The sequence below is a fragment of the Mirounga leonina genome, unplaced genomic scaffold, assembly GCF_011800145.1.
Source record: "Mirounga leonina isolate KUSES-001 unplaced genomic scaffold, KU_Mleo_1.0 Mir_173, whole genome shotgun sequence".
Lineage (NCBI taxonomy): Eukaryota > Metazoa > Chordata > Mammalia > Carnivora > Phocidae > Mirounga > Mirounga leonina.
Window position 1 is genome coordinate 66747297 of NW_023270447.1, and position 27513 is coordinate 66774809.

The window sequence follows — 27513 nt, forward strand, 5'->3', positions numbered from 1 at the left end:
AAAAAGTTAAAATGCAATTTTCATGAGTCACAAAGTGCAACGCTCCCCTGAATCCAATGTTACCGATGAACTCAATTTTGACAGCTCTATAATACTTTTTAATATCGTAAAGTGAAATCAATAAAACGGAAGTTTTGTAAAACCTTTTCCACATTTCAGTGATTTAACTTAAAATGATCAAAATCCTAATTCCTTTGCCACCATAACCCTAATTTTAAAAGGAAAGTTACACTGCTGATAAATTGACAAAGAATGTTTTAAAAATATCATTTTATATTTTCCTGATTCATTTGAGTAAATGAAAATGGGCACCCAACCCAGTATGATTGTTCAATAAACGTGATTTATTTTCAAAGAAGTAAATGTCTTCTAAATCTTAAGCTATTCACGGGCTTTTCTTTTCTTTCTTTCGTCCTTTCTTTTTTTTTTTTTAAGTAGGCTCCATGCCCAATGTGGGGCTTGAACTCACAACCCCGAGATCAAGAGTCACGTGCTCTAGCGACTGAGCCAGCCAAGCGCCCCTACTCACTGTCATTTCTTAAATCAAAGCTCAACTCTATCTTTAATATTCAAGGTCAGACTTACTTAGGAAATTTAACTTCCTTCATTTTCATTATGATTTTTAAAAGACAGGCTTTAAACTTGAAAAATTATAAAACTTTCCTTCTGAAATTAAGGCTGTATTACTTTGCCCTTTTAAAATTATGGAGGTGCCTGTTTCTCCCACTACCCGTGGTAAAGATATCAAACAGACACAGCTTTCCTTTAAAACTACTTATTGCACTAAAAGACAGCAAAAAAAAGTTGTCAGTTCTTAAAATAAACATGATTACATTTCTATAAAAGATGTTGCCAATACAGTTCTCTATTAAAGCACTATTCTAATAAATATAAAAGAAAAGGAAGCTGTACTTTAAAACACATACATATATGTTTATATATACACACATATATATAAAAATATATATATATGAAAATCACATTAAGGTATGAGAGGCAGCAAGTAAACTAGCAAAAAAATAAAAAAAAATAAAATAAAATAAACCCTCAATAACCCCTTCTCTCTCTCCACCCAATTTCAGAGGCCTCAACCCTAAAGAGTTCCAATCATTTAGAATATTTGCCCTTTATAAAAGCTACAAGGGATTTTCATGTATAACGCATAGAAACAGAAGGCTAAATTTAGAATACATATCACTTATAGAGAGGAATTTCTGAGTTACAACTTTTGACAAGGCTTTATATTCATAGCAGCTTTAACAAACTAAAGAAAAAGAATAGTTTAAGGTTGCTACTGCTTATGTACACATTGTACAAATGGCAAATGTAAATTCAGAGCAGGAGGGGGCAGACACACACTCTCACAGAAACATTATATATATATATATATATATATATAGTTACATATATATATATAATAATTTTGTTTCTTAAGAAAGCAGTATCAAGAGTTGAGGACTTGGAATTGTGTATGAGACAAGAGACCGGAGTAGGGTGTGCAAAATAAAAATAAAAATCTAGTTTGCCATGCTTCATATCCAAATGAACCAGATACACGAACATCTGAATGTCACTGGTAGCATTAGGAAAAAAAAAATGTAGGAGATGAAGGAAAGGGAGGTAGAGAGAAAAATCAAAGTGGTGTTGGTAAGATAATAAAAGGGAAAGAAAGTTCCCCAAAGGAATGAACTATAAAATACACGCAACAGACACATATATATCTATTATCAATGTAGATCCAGATATATATGCATATGAAGTATACATGTATATATTTAAAATATACACAGATACCTTTTACAAGAATACACGAATGCACATTAATTTTTTTGCACACATAATCGTGAACAATCACTTTGATTATTCATGTAGGTGTGTGTTTTTTTTAAACTGTCATTTACTTTTTCTTTACTTTTTTTTGCAAAGATAGTTGTGCTGCCAAGCAACTTGAGGTAAAGGCATTAAAAGGGTTAGACTACAAGAAAGTGAAAACAAAACAATGGCGATACTTCCTAAGGAGACCGCACAAAAAAGCAGTTGGCTGGTTTCATATTGCATAATGGTGCTGTGTTCCTTGATGAAGTAAACAATCTTCCTTGTATCAACATAAAAATCAGACACTGGTCCCCACACAGTGTTGGCTGCTGTATGGCTGGAGGCATCCCCACTCAACTGACTCCACTGGAAACATATGCTGTATGTCGATGCACCTTTCAGTTCTTCCTCTCAGAGAATATTCTTGGACTTTTTAAGCAAAGTACATTGTGCGTAAGGTATCTTGGTGAATCTGTACAGCCTTGGCAAGAGCTTGTGGATCTCGTCCGTTGCTCTGTCCTGAAACGTGACTTCCTTCAGCACTGTAAGAGAAGTGGCAATGAACACAAAAACAAACCCTATTCTGATGTAGTGATTTTGAAAAATATTACTTGTAGAAAATTTCAAAAATATTAAAAGAAAATAGAAGCTGGTATAATGAATTGCTACATTTCTATCACCCAGCTTCAATAATTATTAACTCGAGGCCAATTTTGTCTTACTTCTCTCGCCTCCCCAGGATTGTTTAGAAGTAAAACCCAGGCATACTCTCATTTTGTCTATCAACAACAATCTCTCCCTTGAATTAATTTGGCAAAGCAACTAAATCACTATACCATTCTAGTACTAATAAGCCTAAAGTGTACCTTTTAATGGGAACCCTTATTTTGGGCAGTCAGTTCGCCTATGGCTGCTTTTCACATGGATCACTGACTCCTCTAACAGTCTTTGGAACTTTAATTCTAAATGGCAGTACTTTATGGTGAACAGGAAGGAAACTACATGGAAACACTCAAGAGAGATTTCTCAAGAAAAGTCCTAACATGCCGACCATACTTGCATTTGAGTGAAAATCTCTATTTGTTGTGTTTTTATATTACCTGTCATGTTCTTTGTCCACGAGATGATATCTGGCTCTGAATGCTACCAGGTGAGCATAATACGCTGGTGCAGGTATAGAAACAGATCGTGTACAGCGCACATAAGTGTGGCAGAGCTGGTAAGTTAGCAGCTGAAGTTCATCTGCAGTAAAGCAGTTATCATCCCATAAAACATGATAGTGTGAAGGACGGCTGGTACCCTGTAGAGAGGCAATGGCATATTCTGTTGTTGTTTTTTTTTTTTTTTAAGATTTTATTTATTTGACAGAGAGAGACAGCTAGAGAGGGAACACAAGCAGGGGGAATGAGAAAGGGAGAAGCAGGCTTCCTGTGGAGCAGGGAGCCCGATGTGGGGCTCAATCCCAGGACCTTGGGATCATGACCTAAGCCAAAGGCAGACGCTTAACAACTGAGCCACCCAGGTGTGCCCCATATTCTGTTGATTTCTAAACTTTTTTTTTTTTAATTTTATTTTTTATTTATTTGACAGAGAGAGACACAGTGAGAGAGGGAACACAAGCAGGGGGAGTGGGAGAGGGAGAAGCAGGCTTCCCGCAGAGCAGAGAGCCCGATGCAGGGCTTGATCCCAGGACCCTGGGACCATGACCCAAGCCGAAGGCAGAAGCCTAACCGGCTGAGCCACCCAGGTGCCCCTGCTGTATGTATGTATGTATGTATGTATGTATTTATTTATTTATAAAAATTTTATTTATTTGACAGAGAGAGATACAGCGAGAGAGGGAACACAAGCAGCAGGATTGGGAGAGGGAGAAGCAGGCTCCCCGCGGAGCAGGGAGCCCGATGCGGGGCTCGATCCCAGAACCCTGGGATCATGACCTGAGCCAAAGGCAGACGCTTAACGACTGAGCCACCCAGGCGCCCCTATTTATTTATTTTTAAAGATTTATTCATTTGACAGAGAGAGAGTGAGAGAGGGAACACAAGTAGGGAGAGTGGGAGAGGGAGAAGCAGGCTCCCCACTGAGCAGGGAGCCTGATGGGGGACTCGATCCCAGGACCCTGGGATCATGACCTGAGCCGAAGGCAGACGCTTAACGACTGAGCCACTCAGGAGTCCCCTGATTTCTAAACTTTTAAATAAATACTCAGCACAGACTAAGTTATATAAAAAAAATAGCTTTTGTACATTAGTAAAATAAAACATATTCTAATTTAATAATTCATTAAAAATATTTAATTGATTCTGGGTATATATCCAAAAGAAATAAAAGCAGGTACTCAAAACAAATATCTGCATACCCTTGTTCAAAGCAATATTATTCACAATAGTCCACAGGTGGAAACAACCCAAGTATCTGATGATAGGTGAATGGAAAAATAAAATGTAGTACACACACACACACACATAAAGAAAATTCTGACACATGGATGAACCTTGATGACATTATGCTACATGAAATAAACCAGTCATAAAAGGACAACTATTGTATGATTCACTTATATGAGGTAACGAGTAGTCAATTTCAGAGAGGCAGAAAGTACAATGGTGGTTGCCAGTGGCCAGGGGAAGGGAGAATGGGGAGTTAGTGTTTGATAGGTACAGAGTGTCAGGGAAGATGAAAAAGTTCTGGAGATAGACTGTGGTATGGCTGCACACAATGTGGATGTACTTAATGCGATAGGACTGTACACTTAAAAATGGTTAAAATGGTAAGTAAGTTGTATGTTATGTAATTTTACTGTAATAAAAACCCAGAACATTTAGTTGAGCTCCTCTGTATTAGTTACTATGTTAGTTAGGTACTGCAGATTCAAAGAAAAACAAAGTTGACAAAGTCAAAGGTTTCCTTTCTTTTGGAAAACATAATTTAGTAGAGGAGATACAGCATCTATAATTATAAGACAACTAATAAAAGCTATAGTACTACCAGCATTTAGCCCTATATGAGAATACCAAAGGAAGTAACTGTTCTTCACCAAGGGGAGAGTGAGATCTGGCCTTGTTTGGGTGGTTAGGGTGAGGGCACACCATAGAGAATAAACAGCCTTACCAAAAGCAGAGGGGGCATAACATTTCATGGTATACTTGGGGAATACCTAACGGACCAGTATGAGCAGAGTATGGTGCATGAGGGAAAAAAGCAAAGCTTTAAAGTAAAGTCTGGGATCAGACTGAACGACATGCTTAGGAATTTGGACTTTCACCTATAAGCAGCAGGGAAAGTACTGCACAGTTTATGGTGTTTTTTTTTTTTAAAGATTTTATTTATTTATTTGAGAGAGAGAGAATGAGAGAGAGCACATGAGAGGGGGGAGGGCCAGAGGGAGAAGCAGACTCCCCGCCGAGCAGGGAGCCCGATGCGGGACTCGATCCTGGGACTCCAGGATCATGACCTGAGCCGAAGGCAGTCGCCCAACCAACTGAGCCACCCAGGTGCCCCAGTTTATGTTTTTTGACAGGAGAGACTTTAGGTATGATGAGATTGGAGTCTTATAAATATAATAGTCATAACATGGAGGCTGGATTAGAAACAGGAAGAGACTGAAAGCAAGGGGAGCACCCAGGAGGCTGCTGCATTAGTTCGAGCGTGAGATGATGAAGGTCTGAAGTAAGGAAATGGCAATGGCAAAGGAGAAAAGCAGAAAGATGAGCTAATAATACTTTAACAAATATTTGAGCACCATTTGTCAGACACTGTGCAAGATTCTGGGGATAAAATTCAAATTATTACCAAATCTTATCTTCCTCAAATTATACACTCATAATGCATTTATATTGTACATTCACACATTTCAATATTTACTGAACACTCACTGTATGCCGTGTCCCATATCAGGTGCCAGGCACACAGTAATGAATGAGGAGATATGGATGTGAGCTCTGAATGATAAAGGAGGGCTTGTGAGATGGGGAAAGAGCATTCCAGGTACAGGGAAGAGACAGGGCAAAAACCCTACCTAAATGTGATTCATTCAGTTCTCTATCACTGTTCTTGTCCCAATCACAATCATCTTTTGCCTGGACTATGTTAATAGACTCCTAGTTGAGGTCCCCAACACCACTTTTACTCCCCAGTAGAATCTGTACTTCAGTAAGAGTGAATTAACACACACATACACACACCTAATAACATTAATGTCCAGTTTAAAGCCTTTTAATGACTTCCTAATGCACTTTGACTAAAATCCAGGTTCTTATCTCTGCCCCAAAGGCTCATACATCCAGCCCACGCTGGTCTCTCTAACCTACCTTAATGCTGTGGTCACAGCCTTATTTGATTCCCTCAATGGGTAATGTTTTTTCCCACCAAAGAGCCTGTATGTGCCTCTGGCAGGAATTTTCTTCCCCGTTCTTGGCTTGGTTAATAACTCCAATTTACTCCTCTTGATCTTATCTTAAATGTCATTTCTCAAGCTTTTTGTGATCTCCCAATCTAAATCAGGTCCCCACTAAAATCTTTCTTCCTGTCTTTACTTTTCCTTTATTGTTTTTATCCCAATTTATAAATATATATTTGTGAGATTACTTACTTAGTGTATGTCTCCCCCAATAAACTCTAAGAGGAAGGGATTGTATTTACTTGTTCACTTTGTATACATGGTATCAACACCTATCTTCTAGGAGGTAGCCACAATAAATATCTGTTGATTGAATGGGTGAGTAGTCTCTGCTTTTTGGGACCTTATAGACTACGGGGAGAGGAAGAGAAACAAAAGCATGGTTACAATGTTGTCTAATGAATGCAACAAAGAGGTATGAAAGGGTGCTCAGGCAGTGCAGAGGAGGGGCATTTGTCTTGGGGAAGGATATAAGAAAGGCTCTGGGAGGAGGTGATGCCCAAGATGGGTCTTAAAGGATGAACAGTAAGTTAGGGAAGGAATAATTAAGGTAAGGGAGCAACACGGGCAGGAGAAAGTTGAGAACTACCTAAAAACAGTTTAGAGTGGCTGCAGTCACACTGTGTTTATGTGTGTTTGTGTATGTGAAAGGGAGGAGATAATAGAGGAAGAGAAAAAGAGAGGGAAGGAGGAGCAGAAGGGAAGAGCGGGAGAAAAAAGCAAGACAGACTGAGGGTGTAGCAGAAGTAAAGGGAGTAGTATGCAGACATCAGGAATTGAGTCTGTATGTTGTCCTAAGAAAATGAGACTTCACCTTAATGGCTATGTAGCACGAAGTAGATGAATGACAGGGTCTTATCTATGTTTTAATCAATCTGACGGATAACAGATTAGATGAGGGCACTTAGGATCATTTTGCAATTGTACAGGAGAGTAATAATGAGAGCTGGAACTAAAGTGCAGAGGAGAAGGGTCTGAGACTGAGAAGGTAAATTCTACAGGGCTGAGGGGTTGCTCAGATAGGGGTGGCAGGTGAGAGGGCGCAGTCAAAAGGCAACCTCAAGGTCTGGAAATCAGGAGAAAAGTTGTGTTTGTAAGACGAGATTTCAAAGTCATATAGATTATTGAAACTTAAAAATTTAAACCAAACCAAGAACAAAGGGAAAGGCAAGATGAAAGGAGAAAAACGTGTGTGGAAGTCAAATGGCAGATGGTGTCCATGAGTGAGTGGCAACAGTCTCAGGTGTTTAGAGCTCAAGGAGCAACAGCATCAGGCTGCTGTAAATTGAAGAGGAAATAACCAAGGGTAGTCTTCTCTGTTCTTAACGTAAACATTTTACAGAAGTATAAATATATAGAGAAAAGCCCATGGACCCTAAGTGTACAGAATGAGGACTGTTCACAAAGTAAAAATACCTATGAAACCAGCATCAAAATCAAGAAATTAAACATTAACTACAACCATGAAGCCTCTTTCCTGGTCACCACACCCTACCTACCCTGCTCTTGGTAACCAGACTTTTCACAATATAGGGAACATTAAAGATTATGTCTGCTTTTGAACTTTATAATAAATAGCATCATAGGTATGTGCCCTTTGGGTCTGACTTCCTTGGTTTGACACTGTGTTTATGAAACACATCCACATTGTTGCATCATTCTCTTTGTTGTAGAATATTCTGTTATATAAATATACACTATTTATCCAATCTCTTGATGATGGGCATTTGAACCATTTGTAGTTTTTGGCTATGAGTGCTACCATAAACATTAATGTACTATCTTTTGGTGAACACAGATACGCATTTCTGTTGGCTATCCTGGAGCAGACTAGATCCTGGGTCATAGAGCATGCATATATTTAACTTTAGTAGATGATGACAGTTTTCCAAAATGGTCATGTTAATTTACACTCCCACTGGCAAAATGTGAAGTTTCAATTCTTCTATATCCTTATATTATTTGTTTCTTTAAATTTCAGGTGAGTGTCTTTAGGCTATTGTTTTAAGAACAGTTTAGTTAAAAATGAAAAGATATGGGAGAAAAACTTGAAGGGAAATGGCAGGATCAAGGAACTGTATTTTAGGACGGGGCAACTGTAAGGTAAGGGAATGGAATCGGGAGCTTCAAACAGACTGAAGATACAAGAAAGAGGATAACTGGTGAACTAAGACCAACTCAAGGCAGGCCAGAGCAAATGTGAACAACAGCACATACTGAACCTTTTTTCAGGAAAGAAAGTAGGCATGACTGACAGTATAATTTCTTACTGAGGAAGGGGTCATGTGCTGAGTGTTGGGGCAAGGGACCAAGGTTAGGGACCCATGGAAAATGGCAGTAAGAGCTAACAAAAGGAGAATCAAAGGATTGTTAAACAATAGTGAAGGATATCTTTGAAGTTTTGGTGATTTGTGTTAGGAAGTTATAATTTAGGACACTGCCTGCGCTCTGATTCCTGAACGGGAAGCATTTATCTCTTCAGGAGAACTCCCTCTGGAGGCTCAGAGGGGCCACATGCTCCACCCAGTTGACACGGTCCTAACAGTATGTCAAGTGAGTTTTTTTTCCCCCCTGCTGCCCTGGAATTTCAACTAAGGCCCAAAGCAGAGATGAAAGACGCTAGGCATCCCACAGTCTAAGGAGCTACCAATCTTTGGAGCCAGCCAGCTCCCCTCAAGGGCTCACTGAGAGGAGCCAGTTCAGGACAGCTTTTATTATTTCTATCCTGGCTCTGGCCTCTTCTCACCTACCCCCTATCCACCCAGGAGGGGAAGAGAGTGATTATGGGTTTTGTGAAAACATGGAATTTTAGTTGTGAGGAAAGGTATGCTCTCTCCCATGAAGACACATAAGGGGGACTCGAAGAGAATCCATTATAAAATAAGAGCCTGGGGTGCCTGGGTGGCTCAGTTGGTTGAGTGGTTGAGTGTCTAACTGTTGGTTTTGGCTCAGGTTGTGATCTCAGGGTCCTGAGACCGAGCCCCACTATGGGGTCAGTGCTTGGTATGGAGTCTGCTTGAGATTCTCTCCTTCACTTTCTCCTTCCCCCTTTGCCCCTCCATCCACTCATGCATGCTCTCTCTCAAATAAATAAAATCTGTTTTACTTAAATATATATAAATAGATATAAACAAAATCTATTTATTTGAGAGAGAGAGTGTGCATGCATGCAGGCATGAGCTGGGGGAGGGGCAGAGGGAGAAGGACAAGCAGACTCTCCACTGAATGCGGAGCCCCACGCAGGGCTCAATCCCATGACCCTGAGATCATGACCTGAGCCGAAGTCAGAGGCTTAAACAACTGAGGCACCACATAATAAAATCAGATAAGAGCCTGTTGGAAAGGGAGGCTATTATCTCAGGCCCCAGCTGGACACTTTCTGACCTCAGAGCCCACAGGCCCCCTCTGCCAACTCCACAGGCTGGAACGGTGAGAATTCCTGGAAAGAGTTTTGGGAGCCTAGAGGAATGAAAGTGAGCAGAAGAGCAGGAGCTGTGGAGCCCATGCAATGGGATATGTAACCTAATGGAAGAGTCTATACCATTGATGGGCCCCAAGAAAGACATTGCTGCCCTTTGAGGGTCCTCAACCCTGAGGCTATGGCATCAGAAAGAATCAGAACAGACTACAGAAAGGCTCCTGTCAGCTCCTAACCACCAGCAGGCTGGCAGTCAGGAATACCAGATGAGAGTCCGAGAAGGAGGAGGGGAAAGAGGTATCTCAGTCAGGCCATGGTCCTCTCCTCTTCTCAAAGTTACCAGGACTAAAGCTCTGGCCTATCCTGGGCAGATGAAGGGTGGAAGGGAGTAGCAAGTTTTGACTTCATTTATAAATTTAAGTTTTAAAAATGAGTGGGAGGGGTGCCTGGGTGCCTCAGTCGGTTAAAAGTCTGTCTTCGGCTCAGGTCATGATCCCAGGGTCCTGGGATCGAGCCCCATGTTGGACTCCTTGCTCAGTGGGGAGTCTGCTTCTCCCTCTGCCCGCCCCCTCATGCTCTCTTTCATTCTCTGTCCGAAATAAATAAATAAGGGGCACCTAGGTGGCTCAGATGGTTAAGCATCTGCCTTTGGCTCAGGTCATGATCCCAGGGTCCTGGGATCGAGCCCCACATCGGGCTCCTCGCTCAGCGGGGAGCCAGCTTCTCCCTCTTCCTCTGCCTCTCTCCCTGCTCATGCTCTATCCCTGTGTCTCAAATGAATAAATAAAATCTTAAAAAAAAAAAAAGAAAGAAATGAAATAAATAAAATCTTAAAAAAAATGAGTGGGAATTTTACCTCAAAATAAAATGGGGAAGGGAGAAAATAACACCAATAAGACCAATAAAATTGTCAAGAAGTTATGGAATTTGGCTAAAATGTTGTTGAAGGATCTGTTAATCACTGATAAAAATAGTGATATGAAAAAATAATCTCTTATACTGGTTAGAAATGACTGGATTTTTAATTTTAGCTGGTAAAAAACAAGACTCCTGTTTTTGATCTCTGGGAGTTTGAAAATTCTTTTTTTTTTTTTAATTTTTTTTATTGTGATGTTAATCCCCATACATTACATCATTAGTTTTAGATGTAGTGTTCCATGATTCATTGTTTGTGCATAACACCCAGTGCTCCATGCAGAACGTGCCCTCCTCAATACCCATCATCAGGCTAACCCATCCTCCCCCCCACCCCAGAACCCTCAGTTTGTTTTTCAGAGTCCATTGTCTCTCATGGTTTGTCTACCCCTCCGATTTCCCCTTCATTCTTCCCCTCCTGTTACCTTTTTTTTTTCCCTTAACATATATTGCATTATTTGTTTCAGAGGTACAGATATGAGATTCAACAGTCTTGCACAGTTCACAGCACTTACCAGAGCACATACCCTCCCCAGTGTCTATCACCCAGTCACTCCATCCCTCCCACCCCACCCCCACTCCAGCAACCCTCAGTTTGTTTCCTGAGATTAAGAATTCCTCATATCAGTGAGGTCATATGATACGTCTTTCTCTGTTTGACTTATTTCGCTTAGCATAATACCCTCCAGTTCCATCCACGTCGTTGCAAATGGCAAGATCTCATTCCTTTTGATGGCTGCATAATATTCCATTGTATATATATACCACATCTTCTTTATCCAGTCATCTGTCGATGGACATCTTGGCTCTTTCCACAGTTTGGCTATTGTGGACATTGCTGCTATAAACATCGGGGTGCACGTACCCTTTTGGATCCCTACTTTTGTATCTTTGGGGTAAATACCCAGTAGTGCAATTACTGGCTCATATGGTAGCTCTATTTTCAACTTTTTGAGGAACCTCCATACTGTTTTCCAGAGTGGCTGCGCCAGCTTGCATTCCCACCAACAGTGTAGGAGGGTTCCCCTTTCTCCGCATCCCCGCCAACATCTGTCGTTTCCTGACTTGTTAATTTTAGCCATTCTGACTGGTGTGAGGTGGCATCTCATTGAGGTTTTGATTTGGATTTCCCTGATGCCGAGCGATATTGAGCACTTTTTCATGTGTCTGTTGGCCATTTGGATGTCTTCTTTGGAAAAATGTCTGTTCATGTCTTCTGCCCATTTCTTGATTGGATTCTTTGTTCTTTGGGTGTTGAGTTTGATGAGTTCTTTATAGATTTTGGATACTAGCCCTTTATCTGATATGTCATTTGCAAATATCTTCTCCCATTCTGTCGGTTGTCTTTTGGTTTTGTTGACTGTTTCCTTTGCTTTGCAAAAGCTTTTTATCTTGATGAAGTCCCAATAGTTCATTTTTGCCCTTGCTTCCCTTGCCTTTGGCGATGTTTCTAGGAAGAAGCTGCTGCGGCTGAGGTCGAAGAGGTTGCTGCCTGTGTTCTCCTTAAGGATTTTGATGGACTCCTGTCTCACATTGAGGTCTTTCAACCATTTGGAGTCTATTTTTGTGTGTAGTGTAAGGAAATGGTCCAGTTTCATTCTTCTGCATGTGGCTATCCAATTTTCCCAACACCATTTGTTGAAGAGACTGTCTTTTTTCCATTGAACATTCTTTCCTGCTTTGTCAAAGATGAGTTGACCATAGAGTTGAGGGTCCATTTCTGGGTTCTCTATTCTGTTCCATTGATCTATGTGCCTGTTTTTGTGCCAGTACCATACTGTCTTGATGATGACAGCTAATTTGCTGGCATAGAGTTGCTCATAATATGTTCTTATAATTGTTTGTATTTCTTTGGTGTTGGTTGTGATCTCTCAATGTGTTTCTTTGCTTTTGTTATTAATTGCCTTATATAATTGGCTGCTCCCATGTTAGGGGCATAGATATTTACAATTGTTAGATCTTCTTGTTGGATAGATCCTTTAAGTAGGATATAATGTCCTTCCTCATCTCTTATTACAGTCTTTGGTTTAAAATCTAATTTGTCTGATATAAGGATTGCCACCCCGCTTTCTTTTGGTGTCCATTAGCATGGTAAATGGTTTTCCACCCCCTCACTTTCAATCTGGGGGTGTCTTTAGTTCTAAAATGAGTCTCTTGCAGACAGCATATCGATGGGTCTTGTTTTTTAATCCAGTCTGATAGCCTGTGTCTTTTGATTGGGGTATTGAGCCCATTTACATTCAGGGTAACTATTGAAAGATAGGAATTTAGTGCCATTGTATTGCCTGTAAGGTGACTGTTACTGTATATTGTCTGTGTTCCTTTCTGGTCTATGTTGCTTTTAGGAGGACCCCTTTCATGATTTCTTGTAGGGCTGGTTTCGTGTTTGCAAATTCCTTTAGTTTTGTTTGTCCTGGAAGCTTTTTATCTCTCCTTCAATTTTCTGGGAGTTTGAAAATTCTAATAAAGCTAGGAAGATGTGTAAAAACCATCTTTAGTCCTTGTGAAATATTCCTGGTTATTTGCTGACTAAAGCAAAGTTTCAATTTGGTGTCCTAAAGGAAAACTGTCCCTAAAATTTCTGGTTAAATAAACTATGAAATATCCTGCCTTTAAGACCCATTGTGATCACTTGCATATCAGTGGTATCCAAAAATTGTAGAGTGAAAAAATCTTTTTAACCAGCATTTCCAGAGTTCATCTGAACAGAGTATCTTTTTTTCTACTCTACAATATTTATTGAGAAGTCATAGCAGTAATGTTCTGTGGGGTACATGGAAGAAACACTAGGTTAAAAATATGCACTCCTTGGGGCGCCTGGGTGGCTCAGATGGTTAAGTGTCTGCCTTCAGCTCAGGTCATGATCTCTAGGTCCTGGGATCAAGTCCCACGTCGGGCTCCCAGCTCAGCGGGGAGTCTGCTTCTCCCTCTCCCTCTGCCTCTCCCCCTTGCTCATGCTCTCTCTCTGTATCTGTCTCAAATGAATAAATAAAAAAATCTTTAAAAAAAAAATATGCGCTCCAATTTTACAAACTTTATCTCTGGAAGGTACTTTTAACTTTTGTTTTGCTAATTGATTGTTAACCACCCACAGTGAAAATGTACAACATTGATTATGAAGAGGAGTAGATATAAGAACATAGATAAATGAGTGGGATAATTTTAAAGCTGTAAGACTGAAATGGGGGTTAGTGTATTTACAACATACAAAGCTTTAAGATACAGCTGTTCAGTATAGGACATCTTCCTGCAACTTGTTTTATTTAATTAATTAATTAATTAATTAATTTTTAAAGATTTTATTTATTTATTTGAGAGGGAGAGACTGAGAGAGAGAGCACATGAGAGGGGGGAGGGTTGGGAGGGTCAGAGGGAGAAGCAGACTCCCTGCCGAGCAGGGAGCCCGATGTGGGACTCGATCCAGGGACTCCAGGATCATGACCTGAGCCGAAGGCAGTCGCTTAACCAACTGAGCCACCCAGGCGCCCTATTTATTTATTTTTTAAAGATTTTATTTATTTGACAGAGAGAGACAGCGAGAGAGGGAACACAAGCAGGGGGAGTAGGAGAGAGAGAAGCAGGCTTCCCGCGGAGCAGGGAGCCCGATGTGGGGCTCGATCCCAGGACCCTGGGATCATGACCTGAGCCGAAGGCAGACGGTTAACACCTGAGCCACCCAGGCGCCCCCAACTTGTTTTATTTTTATTTATTTATTATTTTAAAAGATTTTATTTATTTACTTGAGAGAGAGAGAGAGCACAAGCCAGCAGGGAGAGGCAGACTCCCTGCTGAGCAGGGGGCCCAATGTGATCCCAGGACCCTGAGATCATGAACTGAGCCGAAGGCAGATGCTTAACAAGCCACTCAGGCACCCCTGCAATTTGTTTTAATCAAGGGCAAGTAACCTAAAATAATTTTGGGCTACATTCTCTCAAACATCCAAGGAACATGGATTCACTGTGCTGTTGGAAAGTTTAAGAGGCACTGAATTAAAGCTTATGTTCCACTAAGTAACAAAGCTAACAAATTAACAAAATGATTTTATGAAAAGAATAAGACTCTTAAAATTATTTAACTGATTTTCCCAACACCATTTGTTGAAGATGGACATTCTTTCCTGCTTTGTCAAAGATGAGCTGACCACAGAGTTGAGGGTCCATTTCTGGGCTCTCTATTCTGTTCCACTGATCTATGTGTCTGTTTTTGTGCCAGTACCATGCTGTCTTGGTGATCACAGCTTTATAATAGAGCTGGAAGTCCGGAACTGTGATGCCACCAGCTTTGCTTTTCTTTTTCAACATTCCTCTGGCTATGCGGGGTCTTTTCTGGTTCCATACAAATTTTAGGATTATTTGTTCCATTTCTTTGAAAAAAGTGGATGGTATTTTGATGGGGATTGCACTGAATGTGTAGAGTGCTCTAGGTAGCATTGACATCTTCACAATATTTGTTCTTCCAATCCATGAGCATGGAACGTTTTTCCATTTCTTTGTGTCTTCCTCAATTTCTTTCATGAGTATTTTATAGTTTTCTGAGTACAGATCCTTTGCCTCTTTGGTTAGATTTATTCCTAGGTATCTTATGGTTTTGGGTGCAATTATAAATGGGATCAACTCCTTAATTTCTCTTTCTCCTGTCTTGTTGTTGGTGTATAGGAATGCCACTGATTTCTGTGCATTGATTTTATATCCTGCCAATTTACTGAATTCCTGTATGAGTTCTAGCAGTTTTGGGGTGGAGTCTTTTGGGTTTTCCATATAAAGTATCATATCATCTGCAAAGAGTGAGAGTTTGACTTCTTCTTTGCCGAATGGGATGCCTTTTATTTCTTTTTGCTGTCTGATTGCTGTGGCTAGGACTTCTAATACTATGTTGAATAGCAGTGGTGATAGTGGACATCCCTGCCGTGTTCCTGACCTCAGGGGGAAAGCTCTCAGTTCTTCCCCACTGAGAATGATATTCGCTGTGGGTTGTTCATAGATGGCTTTTATGATATTGAGGTATGTACCCTCAATGCCTATACTCTAAAGAGTTTTGATCAAGAAAGGATGCTGTACTTTGTCAAATGCTTTTTCTGCATCTATTGAGAGGATCATATGACTCTTGTTCTTTCTTTTATTAATGTATTGTATCACGTTGATTGATTTGCGGATGTTGAACCAATCTTGCAGCCCAGGGATAAATCCCACTTGGTCGTGGTGAGCGAAATAAGTCAATCAGACAAAGACATGTATCATATGACCTCACTGATATGAGGAATTCTTAATCTCAAGAAACAAACTGAGGGTTGCTGGAGTGGTGGGGGGTGGGAGGGATGGGGTGGCTGGGTGATAGACACTGGGGAGGGTATGTGCTATGCTGAGCGCTGTGAATTGTGCAAGACTGTTCACTCACAGACCTATCCCCCTGAAACAAATAATACATTATATGTTAAAAAAAAAAAAAAGAAGAAGAAGAAGATAGTAGGAAGGGAAAAATGAAGGGCGGCAGAAATCGGAGGGGGAGACGAACCATGAGAGACTATGGACTCTGAGAAACAAACTGAGGGTTCTAGAAGGGAGGGGGGTGGGGAGATGGGTTAGCCTGGTGATGAGTATTAAAGAGGGCACGTTCTGCATGGAGCACTGGGTGTTATACGCAAACAATGAATCATGGAACACTACGTCAAAAACTAATGATGTGATGTATGGTGATTAACATAACAATAAAAAATTTTTAAAAAATTATTTAACTGAAACTTAAAGCTGTAAATCTACAATTAAACTCTTTCACATGCTCAATATCTGCCAGTAAATGCCAAAACTTTGTGAAGTATTATTATCAAAAAGAGGCAAATGTCAAAGGAAGAATCAGGTATATTAAATTTTTTGAAGTTTTAGGTTAAACTGAGGACTCAGTTTGGGCAGATTCGTTCTATTAGGCTACTTATATTCTGGTATTTTCATAGAAATAAGCCCCTAACTCAAGGTAAAGAAGGGGAAGAAATTTATTTACTGAGAGTTTCACCTCAGTGAAATGTGGAAACAATTTGGAGTGCAGAGAACAGTGTTTTTTTCTCCTTTTTCTGAGATTTAAAAAAAGATACATAAGAATGGAAGTTCCTGAATTAGAACATTTCACCCACAGGGTAGGCTTACCTGTATTCCAGCATGGCTACAGAGGTAAAAATCGAACTCGTATGGGTGTGTAATATCTGTATCAACTGTTGTTCCAGCTGGGATATTGCCACTTCTTCCAACCTAGATTTGTTTGGTCAAAGTTTAAACAAACAGGACAAAGGTAAAGAATGTATCTGAAAGCACTTTAAAAAAATATATAAATATATATAGGCTGATCCTGTGTTTCACTACTTTCAGCTTCAAATATTACTTGAGCAGGCATTAATAGCAGAGCTTATTCTAGTCCTGGTTCCTATTCTTACCTGTTGCTGAAAGTGAGAGCTGATAAACAACAAAGTTACTAAGTGTCTACTGGTGCTTAGCTAGTAGGTGATCCCAATATGGGTGGAACACTTAAAAAAGTTTTTAAAAATTACTTTAACTGCTCCAATTTATGGTAACTGGGAACAGCAGGTACTCTTGAATGTGTAATTTATGAAAACTAGCATTTTCCTTGGAGAACACTGTATTTTTAGAGAGAAAGAATGCTGACAATAACATCAACTGTAGTCACCATTTGTTAACCATATATGGGCCAGGCACATAACATACATTATTTCCAATCAGTAAATTCCTGTTAATTAGGTATTATTCCCACATGTTCGGGAACCTTGGGCTCAGGAATATGAAATACTTTGCTGAACAGCACACAATAAAAGGCAGAACTGGGAGTCAAATACAGAACTGGACTGCAAAGGCCCTATTCCTCTTATTTCATACTAGCAGTTCAACATCCTGTAAGGAAATCTGTACCACGCATAGCTATGATGTGAATATGAATGAAATGGTTCAAAATTTCTGATAATGAAAGGCTTCTAATAAAACACTTTAGAATGCATACGTATACTCACCTCTATCTCTTTATCCCTAAACACATTTAAAATCAGTAATTCTAAGTCTAGATTTATAAGGCTAACAAATTAAAAACCATTTTACTACTCGGATATTCTTTCTGCATGTGAGGGACTACTATCAGGTAGTGGCTTGAGTTATAGCTGTGTATACCAGTTAGCCTTCACCAAGTAAAAAACAAAAATAGTTCATAATCAACTAAATTATGCTTACTCTTAACACATAAATCAAATTAACACATATAAAAAGTTTTACTCTACTTAGAGAAGTAGCAGAATGGGTTCATATCACGGCCCCACCAGTTTCTAGTTGGGCTATTTAGGGCATGGTATCTTACCTCTCTGTGCCTCTGATTCCTCATTTATAATTATCTCTCAAATATTAGTAGTAGTAGTATTTAGAACAAAGGTGAAAGAGAAGTAGACGAATGAAGGACTAGCATGACTAAACATCAGATGCTAGTAATCATTAAATCTAACTTAGGTATTCCTAATCCTGTTGAAGAAACATTTGGTTTTCTAGGTACAAAAATGTACCCAGTAATTCGGGGTCAAATGCCTTTAACAACCAGGAGGCCATAATAAGGAACTCTCACTACTGCTATTAGAGAGGTGCTATAGGACAGTGATAATGAGTACTCTGGAGCCAGACTGCTTGACCCGAGTCCTCGCTCTAGCAATTACTAGCTTTATAACCTTGTTCTTTAACCTCATATGCCCCAGTTTCTTCCTGTGGAAAATGATGATAATAATAGCAAATACCTTACGGTGTTGTGAAGATTAAATGAGTTAAATTTATGACACATACCTAGAACAATGTCTGCTATTATGATTTCTTTTCCTGTATTGTGACCACCATCACCACCACTCTACAACTACTAGCCAACCTTTATTGAGTGCTTAGTATGTGCCAAGCACCATTTTGGATACATTACATAATTTAATTTACTTAATCCTCTTAACAACCCAATAAAGGAAAATACTAATATCACCCAAACCTTGTTGGGAAGGAAACAGGCACAGAGGTGTTAAGTTACTTGCCCAAAGTTACACGGAAAGTGTAACCAAAGGCTAAATATATACCAAAGCAGAGATACACTCCTCTCTGTCTTTTCTGTTGACCCCTTTTCTCCAAGGAGACACCAACACTTGCAATCCTCAGATTTCTCTGCTCCAAGGTTTGAAAGATGGGGGCCAAGACTGCTACTCGCCTACGCTGCATGTAAACAAGAAGACAGATTTCCCTAGGTATTTACCCCTCCTTCTCTAATTATAAAAATACAGAGTCATACTACAAAATATAAAAAATAATTCTGTGGGGCGGTACCTGGTTGGCTCAGTCAGCAGAGCATGCAACTCTTGATTTCAGTGTAGTGAGTTTGAGCCCCCCACATTTGGTGTAGGGATTACTTAAAAATAAATAAAATCTTTAAAAAAATTCTGTGAATTTTAAAGGACACATTATTTAAAAGTTGCTTTGCATGAATTTCTACTAACCATTCTAGAAAGTTCCTAGCTTTTTAAAAAAAATGATTTTTACAAGATATTTTTGAAAATAAATGCACCTTTTCCCCTCTGAACATTTAAGACATATAGGAATAGAAAGAATAACTTTAAAACTATGAGTTTCTTCACAATAACAAAAAGCATTAACGGGATTCCGAACACTTGGGAGTGTTAACAGACATTCTAGGCAGTTAAAAAGTAACAACCTACTTTGACGCTTCTCTACTCACAGTGTGGTAAGCTGAGATCTGCTACTATACACTGGAACCCATGCTGTGGGCAGACAGCCGCTGTTTAGTGCTCTATGAACTATATGAGATAAGCTTGTTTCATAATAGTATTACAACAGATGTAAGATTACCCTTTCTGTCCTGTCAGCACAAAATAATCGAGTATGATGTCTCTTCTGAACTACAATGTAGGTTATTCCAGGTTGATAGTCTTTCTCCAAACTGATGCAGGCTTCTCGAATTGCTAGTAGTTCATAATATAATACCTAGAGGAGATGATATGGAAAGATTTGACATAGTCAGCTGTTCTCTATATACTTCAAAGTAAGATCATGATTTAGTCTTAGGACTTCTTGATCTTACCACTTTACAGCTAAATATACTTCTCTATTCCATTTTAACTATTACCAGAGCATGATTTTAGCAATCAAGGCTTACAAATTCATAGTAAACATCTTAGAAGAGATACTCTAAGAAGTATCAAATTTTGACTTTGGGAATTCTCAACCTAATTAAGACTTCTAACCTCAGACTAGACACCATATTATAAACACAGTATCTGATTTAACCATAGTATAATGAGATCCCAGGCAACCAACCTGCCTAAACTGTCCTTCTGAAACACCATCCCGATAAAAGATGATACGAGTAGGTTTGAACCGAGTTGATTTATAAAACTGAATGAGAAGTTCTCGAACCATGGAGGCCAAGTCCTGGATGATCTCCTGTCGGGGTCTCTGAACTCTTACTGTGGCACAGTATCTGCTTGGGTGGGCATCCATACTACCTACAACCTAGGTTGGAAAAAGTAAAGAAAAATAGAAATTAAGACAATCAAAACTACATCAATATGAATTTTACCACAATAAAAAAAATGGAAAAAAAGTACATGGATTTCATTTAAATTTGTATTTTATTACAACCTTATTATTTATTTTGAGAGTAATAAAAGTTCATTTTTAGTTCATTTTGAGAGTAATTAAAAAAATCCGTAATTCCCAGGGGAGAACAGAAAAAAAGACTCAGTATAGGGTTAAAAACTATTTTCTGGGATGCCTGGCTGACTCAAGTTGGTGGAGTGTGTGACTTCTTGATCTCGAAGTCATGAGTTCAAAACCCACATTAGGTATAGAGATTATTTAAAAATAAAATCTTAAAAAAAACCCCAGTGAACTATTTTCCTATAAGTAGGCTGTGCTTTATATTTTTTAAAAAATCTGTTTTTATTTTTAAACTCTATGGCCAAAGTGGGGCCCAAACTCATGACCCTGAGATCAAGAGTCTTTCTCTTTATATCTTTTATACTTTAGCAAACCACCCCAGAAGCCATACTTAAGACTCTGAAACATCATCTTAGAACTGTTAAGCTTCATAAATTTTAAAAGAATTTTTCCTCTCTTACTGCAATGTCCTAGACCAGAGGCTTGAATCCACAATCCCTCTTATTGCATTGTGTTTGTGTTCTGCATCCAGTCCTTAAAGAAATTAATCTTGGTTTTGAGAGTAATTATCTTAATTTTCTCTGTGTGTATACTGTTTAATATTATTATGTGTTTGGAGTAAAGGAAACTTGGAAGCATGAACTTAAAAATTCACCTTGACTATAGTTACTCACAGACCTACTGAAGAATGATCTCCGGGACACGAATATTTTTAAAATGTCTACATTTTGATCAGAGCCAAGGCTGAGAACCAGGTGGACACTCTGCCTCCAGCTTCTTTCTTCCAGAGTAGTATCTACACCAGTGCTTCAAAAATGGAAGTCTGCACCCCCATGTTCACTGCAGTATTACAGTAGCCAAAATGTGAAAACAACCTACCTGTCCATCAATGGATGAATGGATTAAAAAAAAAGTGACACATATACACAGTGGAATATTATTCAGCCATTAAAAAGAATGATCTCTTGCCATTTATGCATACATGGATGGACCTTGAGGGAATTATGCTAAATGAAAAAAGTCAGACAGAGAAAGAGAAATACCATATGACCTCACTTATATGTGGAATAAAACAAAACAAAATACAACAGAACAAAAACAACCAAGCTCATAGATACAGTGAATGAACTGGTAGTTGCCAGAGGCAGGGAGTGGCTGATAGATGAAATGGGGAAGGGGGGTCAAAAGGTACAAACTTCCAGTTAAAAAATAAATTACGTCACTGAGAGGTACTATAAAGCATACAGTATGAGGACTATCATTAATAATACTGTATTGAGGGGTGGCTCAGTTGTTGAGCGTCTGCCTTCGGCTCAGGTCATGATCCCAGGGTCCTGGGATCGAGCCCCGCATCGTGCTCCCTGCTCCGCGGGAAGCCTGTTTCTCCCTCTCCCTCTCCCCCTGCTTGTGATCCTGCTCTCACTGTGTCTCTCTCTGTCAAATAAATAAATAAAATCTTTAAAAAAATAAAAAAAAATAATACTGTATTGAATATCTGAAAGTTGCTGAGAGTACATCTTAAAAGTTCTCATCACAAGGAAAAATATTTTGTAATTATGTATGGTGACAGATGTTAATCAGATTTATTATGGTGATCTTTTAAAAACATATACGTATATACGGGGCGCCTGGGTGGCTCAGTTGGTTAAAGCGACTGCCTTCGGCTCAGGTCATGATCCTGGAGTCCCTGGATCGAGTCCCGCATCGGGCTCCCTGCTCGGCGGGGAGTCTGCCTCTCCCTCTGACCCTCCCCACTCTCATGTGCTCTCTCTCATTCTCTCTCTCTCAAATAAATAAATAAAATCTTTAAAAAACAAAAACAAAAACAAATATACGTATATTGAATCATTATGCTGCACACCTAAAACTAATATATGTCAGTTATACCTCAATTAAAAATAAATAAAAATAGTACTTCCAAAGAGTACTTAACTTCCTGTCAGTACTTTAATGACTTATTACTTGAAACCAAAATATAGAAAATTCTTGTTTCTCTTCTGTGTTAGGTCAGACTAGAAAATAATCAAGAGTTTTTTAAAAAATGAACTAGAACTCGTCCACTACATACATGGGATTGTATCTGCTTTTTCTTTATCTTCTATAGGTTAAAAAAAGGAACTCTAGCCATTTCTTTCCTCTGAATGGTATCTCACTACTAAAAAAATAAATCTATACCCCTTCTGATGACACAAACAGCCACACAAAAGCTTACTTGGCCTCACAATCTGTTATACTACACTCCAATTCCCTGCATTTCTCAACATTCTTAAAACACACCAGGTTTTTGCAATCTAAATGTTAATTTATATTGCTATTAAATATCTATTATACTATGTGCCATTTATTACTTAGATTTTTCACAATGGTCTTTAAGTTCTTGGGAATAAAGCCATGTAGCAAAAAGAATCAATTAATACATTCTACTTAATAATAAAAGAAAGTGGGTATTTGTTAGAAATGGATTTAGTAGAAAAGGAAATGACTACCCAGAAGTCCAACAATCCAACTATGCTTAAACTTTCTTGGAAAATAGATCCCAAAATAGCAAATCCAAAGTAAGTCTTTTGAAACTCTTCTTTGAAAAAATAATTCCATTTACTATAAGAACATTTTTATGAATATCAGAAGTGGCTCCATACTACCTCTAGGACATCTGAAACGACAATTCATGCATAACTATAAGAATAAAAAGCAACAGGGGCGCCTGGGTGGCTCAGTCGTTAGGCGTCTGCCCTCGGCTCAGGTCATGATCCCAGGGTCCTGGGATCGAGCCCCACATCGGGCTCCCCGTTCAGCGGGAAGCCTGCTTCTCCCTCTCCCACTCCCTCTGCTTGTGTTCCCTCTCTTGCTCTCTCTGTCAAATAAATAAATAAAATATTAAAAAAAAAAAAAAGAATAAAAAGCAACAGAATTTATTTTTTAAAAGATTTTATTTTTAAAAAGATTTTACTTATTTGATAGAGAAAGAGAGCACAAGTAGGGGGAGAGGGAAAGGGAGAAGCAGATACCCTGCCAAGCAGGGAGCTTGACACAGGGCTCAATCCTAATACTCTGGGATCATGACCCGAGCTAAAGACAGATGCTTAACTCACTGAGCCATCCAGGCACCCCAAAGATTTATTTATTTTAGAGAGAAAGAGAGCTCGAGTGGGCATGTGCATGAGTTGGGGGAGGGGCAGAGGGAGAGACTCTCCAAGCTGACTCCCCACTGAGTGCGGAGCCCTACACAGGGCTCTGTCTCAGGATCCATGAGATCATGATCTGAGCAGAAACCAAGAGTCGGATGCTTAACCAACTGAGCCACCCAGGTGCCCTAAGCAATATAATTTATTAACAGATAAAAGCAAATTTCTTCCATTAATGAAGATAGCTTTGGAATGTCAGGTGAAAATTTTAACATTACTTTAACATCATTTTCATGGATAAAAAAAATGTACCAGATTGTTGAAACTTGAAATTTATGTAAAAATCATAATGGGTGATAGAAAAAATACATAAAAAGTCTTAGTTTAATTTCTGAAATTTATCAAGTATGCCTAAAATATGTTGACATTTAAAAAATGTTGGCATTTTTAAAAAAGCAAGCAATTTCAAGTTGGGTAAAAAATTATCTGGCTTTCTGAAGTTTATAAAAGATACACTTAGTGGGGGCACCTGGGTGGCTCAGTTGGTTAAGCAATTGCCTTCGGCTCTGGTCATGATCCCGGGGTCCTGGGATCGAGCCCCGCGTCGGGCTCCCTGCTCGGCGGAGAGTCTGCTTCTCCCTCTCCCTCTCCCTGCTACTCTGCCTGCTTGTGCTCTCTCTCTCTCTCTGTCAAATAAATAAATAAAAATCTAAAAAAAAAAAAAAAAAGATACACTTAGGGGCCCCCTGGGTGGCTCAGTCCAGTAAGTGGCTGACTCTCTTGGTTTCAGCTCAGGTCACAATCTCCGGGTGATGAGATTGAGCCCCTTGATGGGCTCGGTGCTCAGTGTGGGGTCTGCTTGAGATTCTTTTCCCTTCCCTCTTCTTCCCCCCACCTCCGCTCCTCCCCCTGCTCATGTGCTCTAAAATAAATAAATGAATAAAATCTTAAAAAAAGAAAAGAAAAGAAATACACTTAAAGAACTGACACAGAAACTTTACCAAACATAGAGGTGGGTAAAGATATAAAAGGCAAATGTTAAAAGGAGGAGTGGCAGTATTAAGTTTTTTTGAGAGAGACAGAGCACGAGCACAAGCGGGGGCAGAGGGAGAAGGAGCAGACTCCCTGCTAAGCAAGGAGCCTGACATGGGGCTCGATTCCAGGGCCCCAGGACCATGACCTGAGCTGAAGGCAGACGCTCAACCGACTGAGCCACCCAGGCGCCCGGAGTGGCAGTATTAAAACAAAGAATTCAGGTGAAAAAGTATTAGATTGGACAAAGGTAGAAGATATTTTACACTGAAAAAAAAAAATGCAATCTACCAAGCTTTTATGTAATGCATCTTCTGTAACAAAGACACTACTGAAATACATAAACTCTTGGAACAAAAGCTAACTGAAAATATATTATCATAAGCCAAATAGATACATTAGGAAAAAAGACTTGAGTAATACAATTAATAAGCTTCATTTAATAAATATATATGTAACTTGTAGCCCCCAAACCAGAGAATAATCATTCCTTTAAAAAAATCCAAAGAATATTTGAAAGTTGATTCTATATATATATATATATATAATATATATATATTTATAAAAATTGGTTTCAAAGAGAGTGTCATTAAAATTCAAAAAGCTGAAACCACAATGTTGATCATCTAAACTTTAGACAAGATAAACCTGCCTAATGACACTTACAGCAGCAATCGAAGGCTTCTTCCCATCACCAGCTGGTGGATGAGTGACGTCTGCTCCCAAAAAGATCACTGGTTGCTGGAACACAGAAGGTCTTAAACACATTTTTTAAAAGAGTTAGAAAATTCATTTTTTCATTATGCATTTATCTGTTTATACTACTGCAACACAACTGCAAGCTGCTGACACAGCACAGAACAGCCTCAAAGGCCTGAACTACTGCTTTAGTCTCTTGATTCATGAATTCCTAACTCAGTGAAGTAAAAGCTATCACAATGGGTCTATCCAATGTCTTCTTCAGAGCAATTTTCTGCCTTAAGCAGTGGTGCTGGTGGTTGCAAAGGGCCAGCATTCTTCGTAACAGACATAAAATGATAAACTTCCTCATATTAATCCACCAGTTTGTACCAGCCGTTCTGTAATCTACTTACATTTAAACTATGTAATGTCTCAATGAGAAAAAGAATCATTAAACTTTACACTGAAAAGGATTATGGGAATCTGCCACTCCCTCTCCCCTGGCCAAAAGTATAAATTTGAGAACATATTATTTAAAGTAGCTGGTTGTTCATCTTATTTAAAAAACTATATCCTTTAAGATTCAAATGACTGTCTCTCAGTTTGTGGACTTGTTGCTAAAATTCTGTATCCATCTCATTTATGAATCTCAATTATTTAACAGGAACAGGAAGTAGATGAAAAACAGAAAAAAAAAAGGGCTTTTGTGTCAAATACACATGGGTCTATCCTTATTCTAATGCTTATTTGTGGTGCACACTGGTCAAGATATTTTACTTTTTAAAGCTCTAGTTGCTCCTACTAAAAGGAAACCTGTTGTCCAATTCTCCAAATAACCACCTCTTCTCCAGGACCTGTTTCTAGGTCATTATGTCACACTTCCTAAGAGCTCTTAGACATGAAGGAGACCTAACAGTAAAACCTATCGTCCCAATGACCGCAGCAGGGATTGATATGGCTTACTTAACTGATTAATTCATATGCCCCACCCAAAACCCTCCCTTATTTCCTTACTTGCTAGGTGAGTGAGTGGTCTCATAACTCCAGGTTGAAGATGACTATCAGCTAATGAGAAACTCCGTTAATCTGAGCTCTCCAGCAAGAAATAAATAAAGCTCTCAATATTTTCTAGCTGGGCAGGAGGTTCTCTGCATATACTAAAAAATGGAAGTGGGAGGGTATTTTCACAAGGGACTCTCTTAATCGTGTCTGAAATTCTTTTCTAAAATGTTTACTTATCTTCCATAGCAAGAATCAATAAGACTGTCTCTTACACTGATCTTAGATATGGCAATATACAGAAAAATTAGGGTATGAAAAATAATTAAAATTTAACTAAGTGATTATCTTATCTTACCTTTGATGAGGTACAAGAATATTATTGATCCCTCCGAGTTTAACATTTATCTTTAGGCACAGGTTTGAGAGAGTTTGAGGGGATGTTTTTATTACATTCTTGACTTGGACACACTGTGTGGCCATACCCAAAAGTGTATCTCCTACACGTTTCACTTCCGCTGTAGAACAAATGCAAATACCTCTAGTTAGAAAAAAGGTCAAATTTTATTGAAAATTAAGCTACTATATTTCCCCCCTTGAAATACACCATCCTATTACAGGACACCAAAAATTATAACAGGGGTGCCTGGGTGGCTCAGTCGGTTAAGGGTCTGCCTTCAGCTCAGGTCATAATCCCAGGGTGCTGGGATCGAGCCCCACATTGGGCTCCCTGCTCAGCGGGGAGCCTGCTTCTCCCTCTCCCTCTGCCTGCAGCTCCCCCTGCTTGTGTTCTCTCTCTCTGTCAAATAAATAAAATCTTTAAAAGAAGTGTATAAAAATTATAATAATAAAACAATATTGCCTTGAAGATTAGCTTACACATTTAGTGATAATTTTCCCAGTTGTTTTATTCTTTAGATAAGAAAGTATATTTTTGTCACCATAAAAACAGTATAACCGTAATAACTGAAAAACCAGAAAGAAAAATACACATAATCCCTTGTTAGCATTTTATTGCACTTTATTCCAGTAATTTTCTCATTTATATTATTTTAATGCAATTACATTCATAGTATACTTATAACTTTCAATCTTATTTTCCAACTTTTAATTTAAAAAGAGTCTTTACAGTGTACAGAATAAAAGGCCCCTGTAACTTCCCCCTCTTTGCCATTATAACTACCATAGAGTTCAGTGTACATACCTTTTTTCTTATAAAACACATGGAAAACATTTTAAAACCAAACTTGCATTCTATTTTGCAAACTGTCATTTTCACTCAATAATATAGTATGTTCTGAATCTTAATATACAAATTGCTCTTATTTGTAACAATAGCAGTTAGTCTGTTTTTAAATGCCATTTTATCTAACCAGTCATGCATGGATATTTTTTAGCCTGTTCCAGGTTTTCATTGTTTTTTTTTTTTTTTTTTTTTTTTTT

At 38.9% G+C, this 27513-nt stretch overlaps 1 protein-coding gene across 3 annotated transcripts in view; it reads right to left on the reverse strand.

Moving 5' to 3' along the window:
* Window positions 1-1926: 1926 nt before the first annotated feature.
* The window catches only part of LOC118019694 (protein argonaute-3-like), a 127582-nt gene continuing 101995 nt past the window's right edge, over window positions 1927-27513 (reverse strand). For 2 of the 3 annotated variants that reach the window (XM_035019108.1, XM_035019111.1), the window contains 7 exons: window positions 26429-26588; window positions 25057-25147; window positions 19892-20086; window positions 19424-19558; window positions 16685-16786; window positions 2916-3115; window positions 1927-2357 (listed from right to left, as the gene is read on the reverse strand). In XM_035019108.1, coding sequence (XP_034874999.1) covers window positions 2249-2357; window positions 2916-3115; window positions 16685-16786; window positions 19424-19558; window positions 19892-20086; window positions 25057-25147; window positions 26429-26588 — 992 coding nt within the window. In that variant the 3' untranslated portion in view covers window positions 1927-2248. Of the gene's footprint in view, window positions 2358-2915; window positions 3116-16684; window positions 18773-19423; window positions 19559-19891; window positions 20087-25056; window positions 25148-26428; window positions 26589-27513 lie in introns of those variants that run through there. The other variant, XM_035019109.1, reaches the window with a different exon arrangement.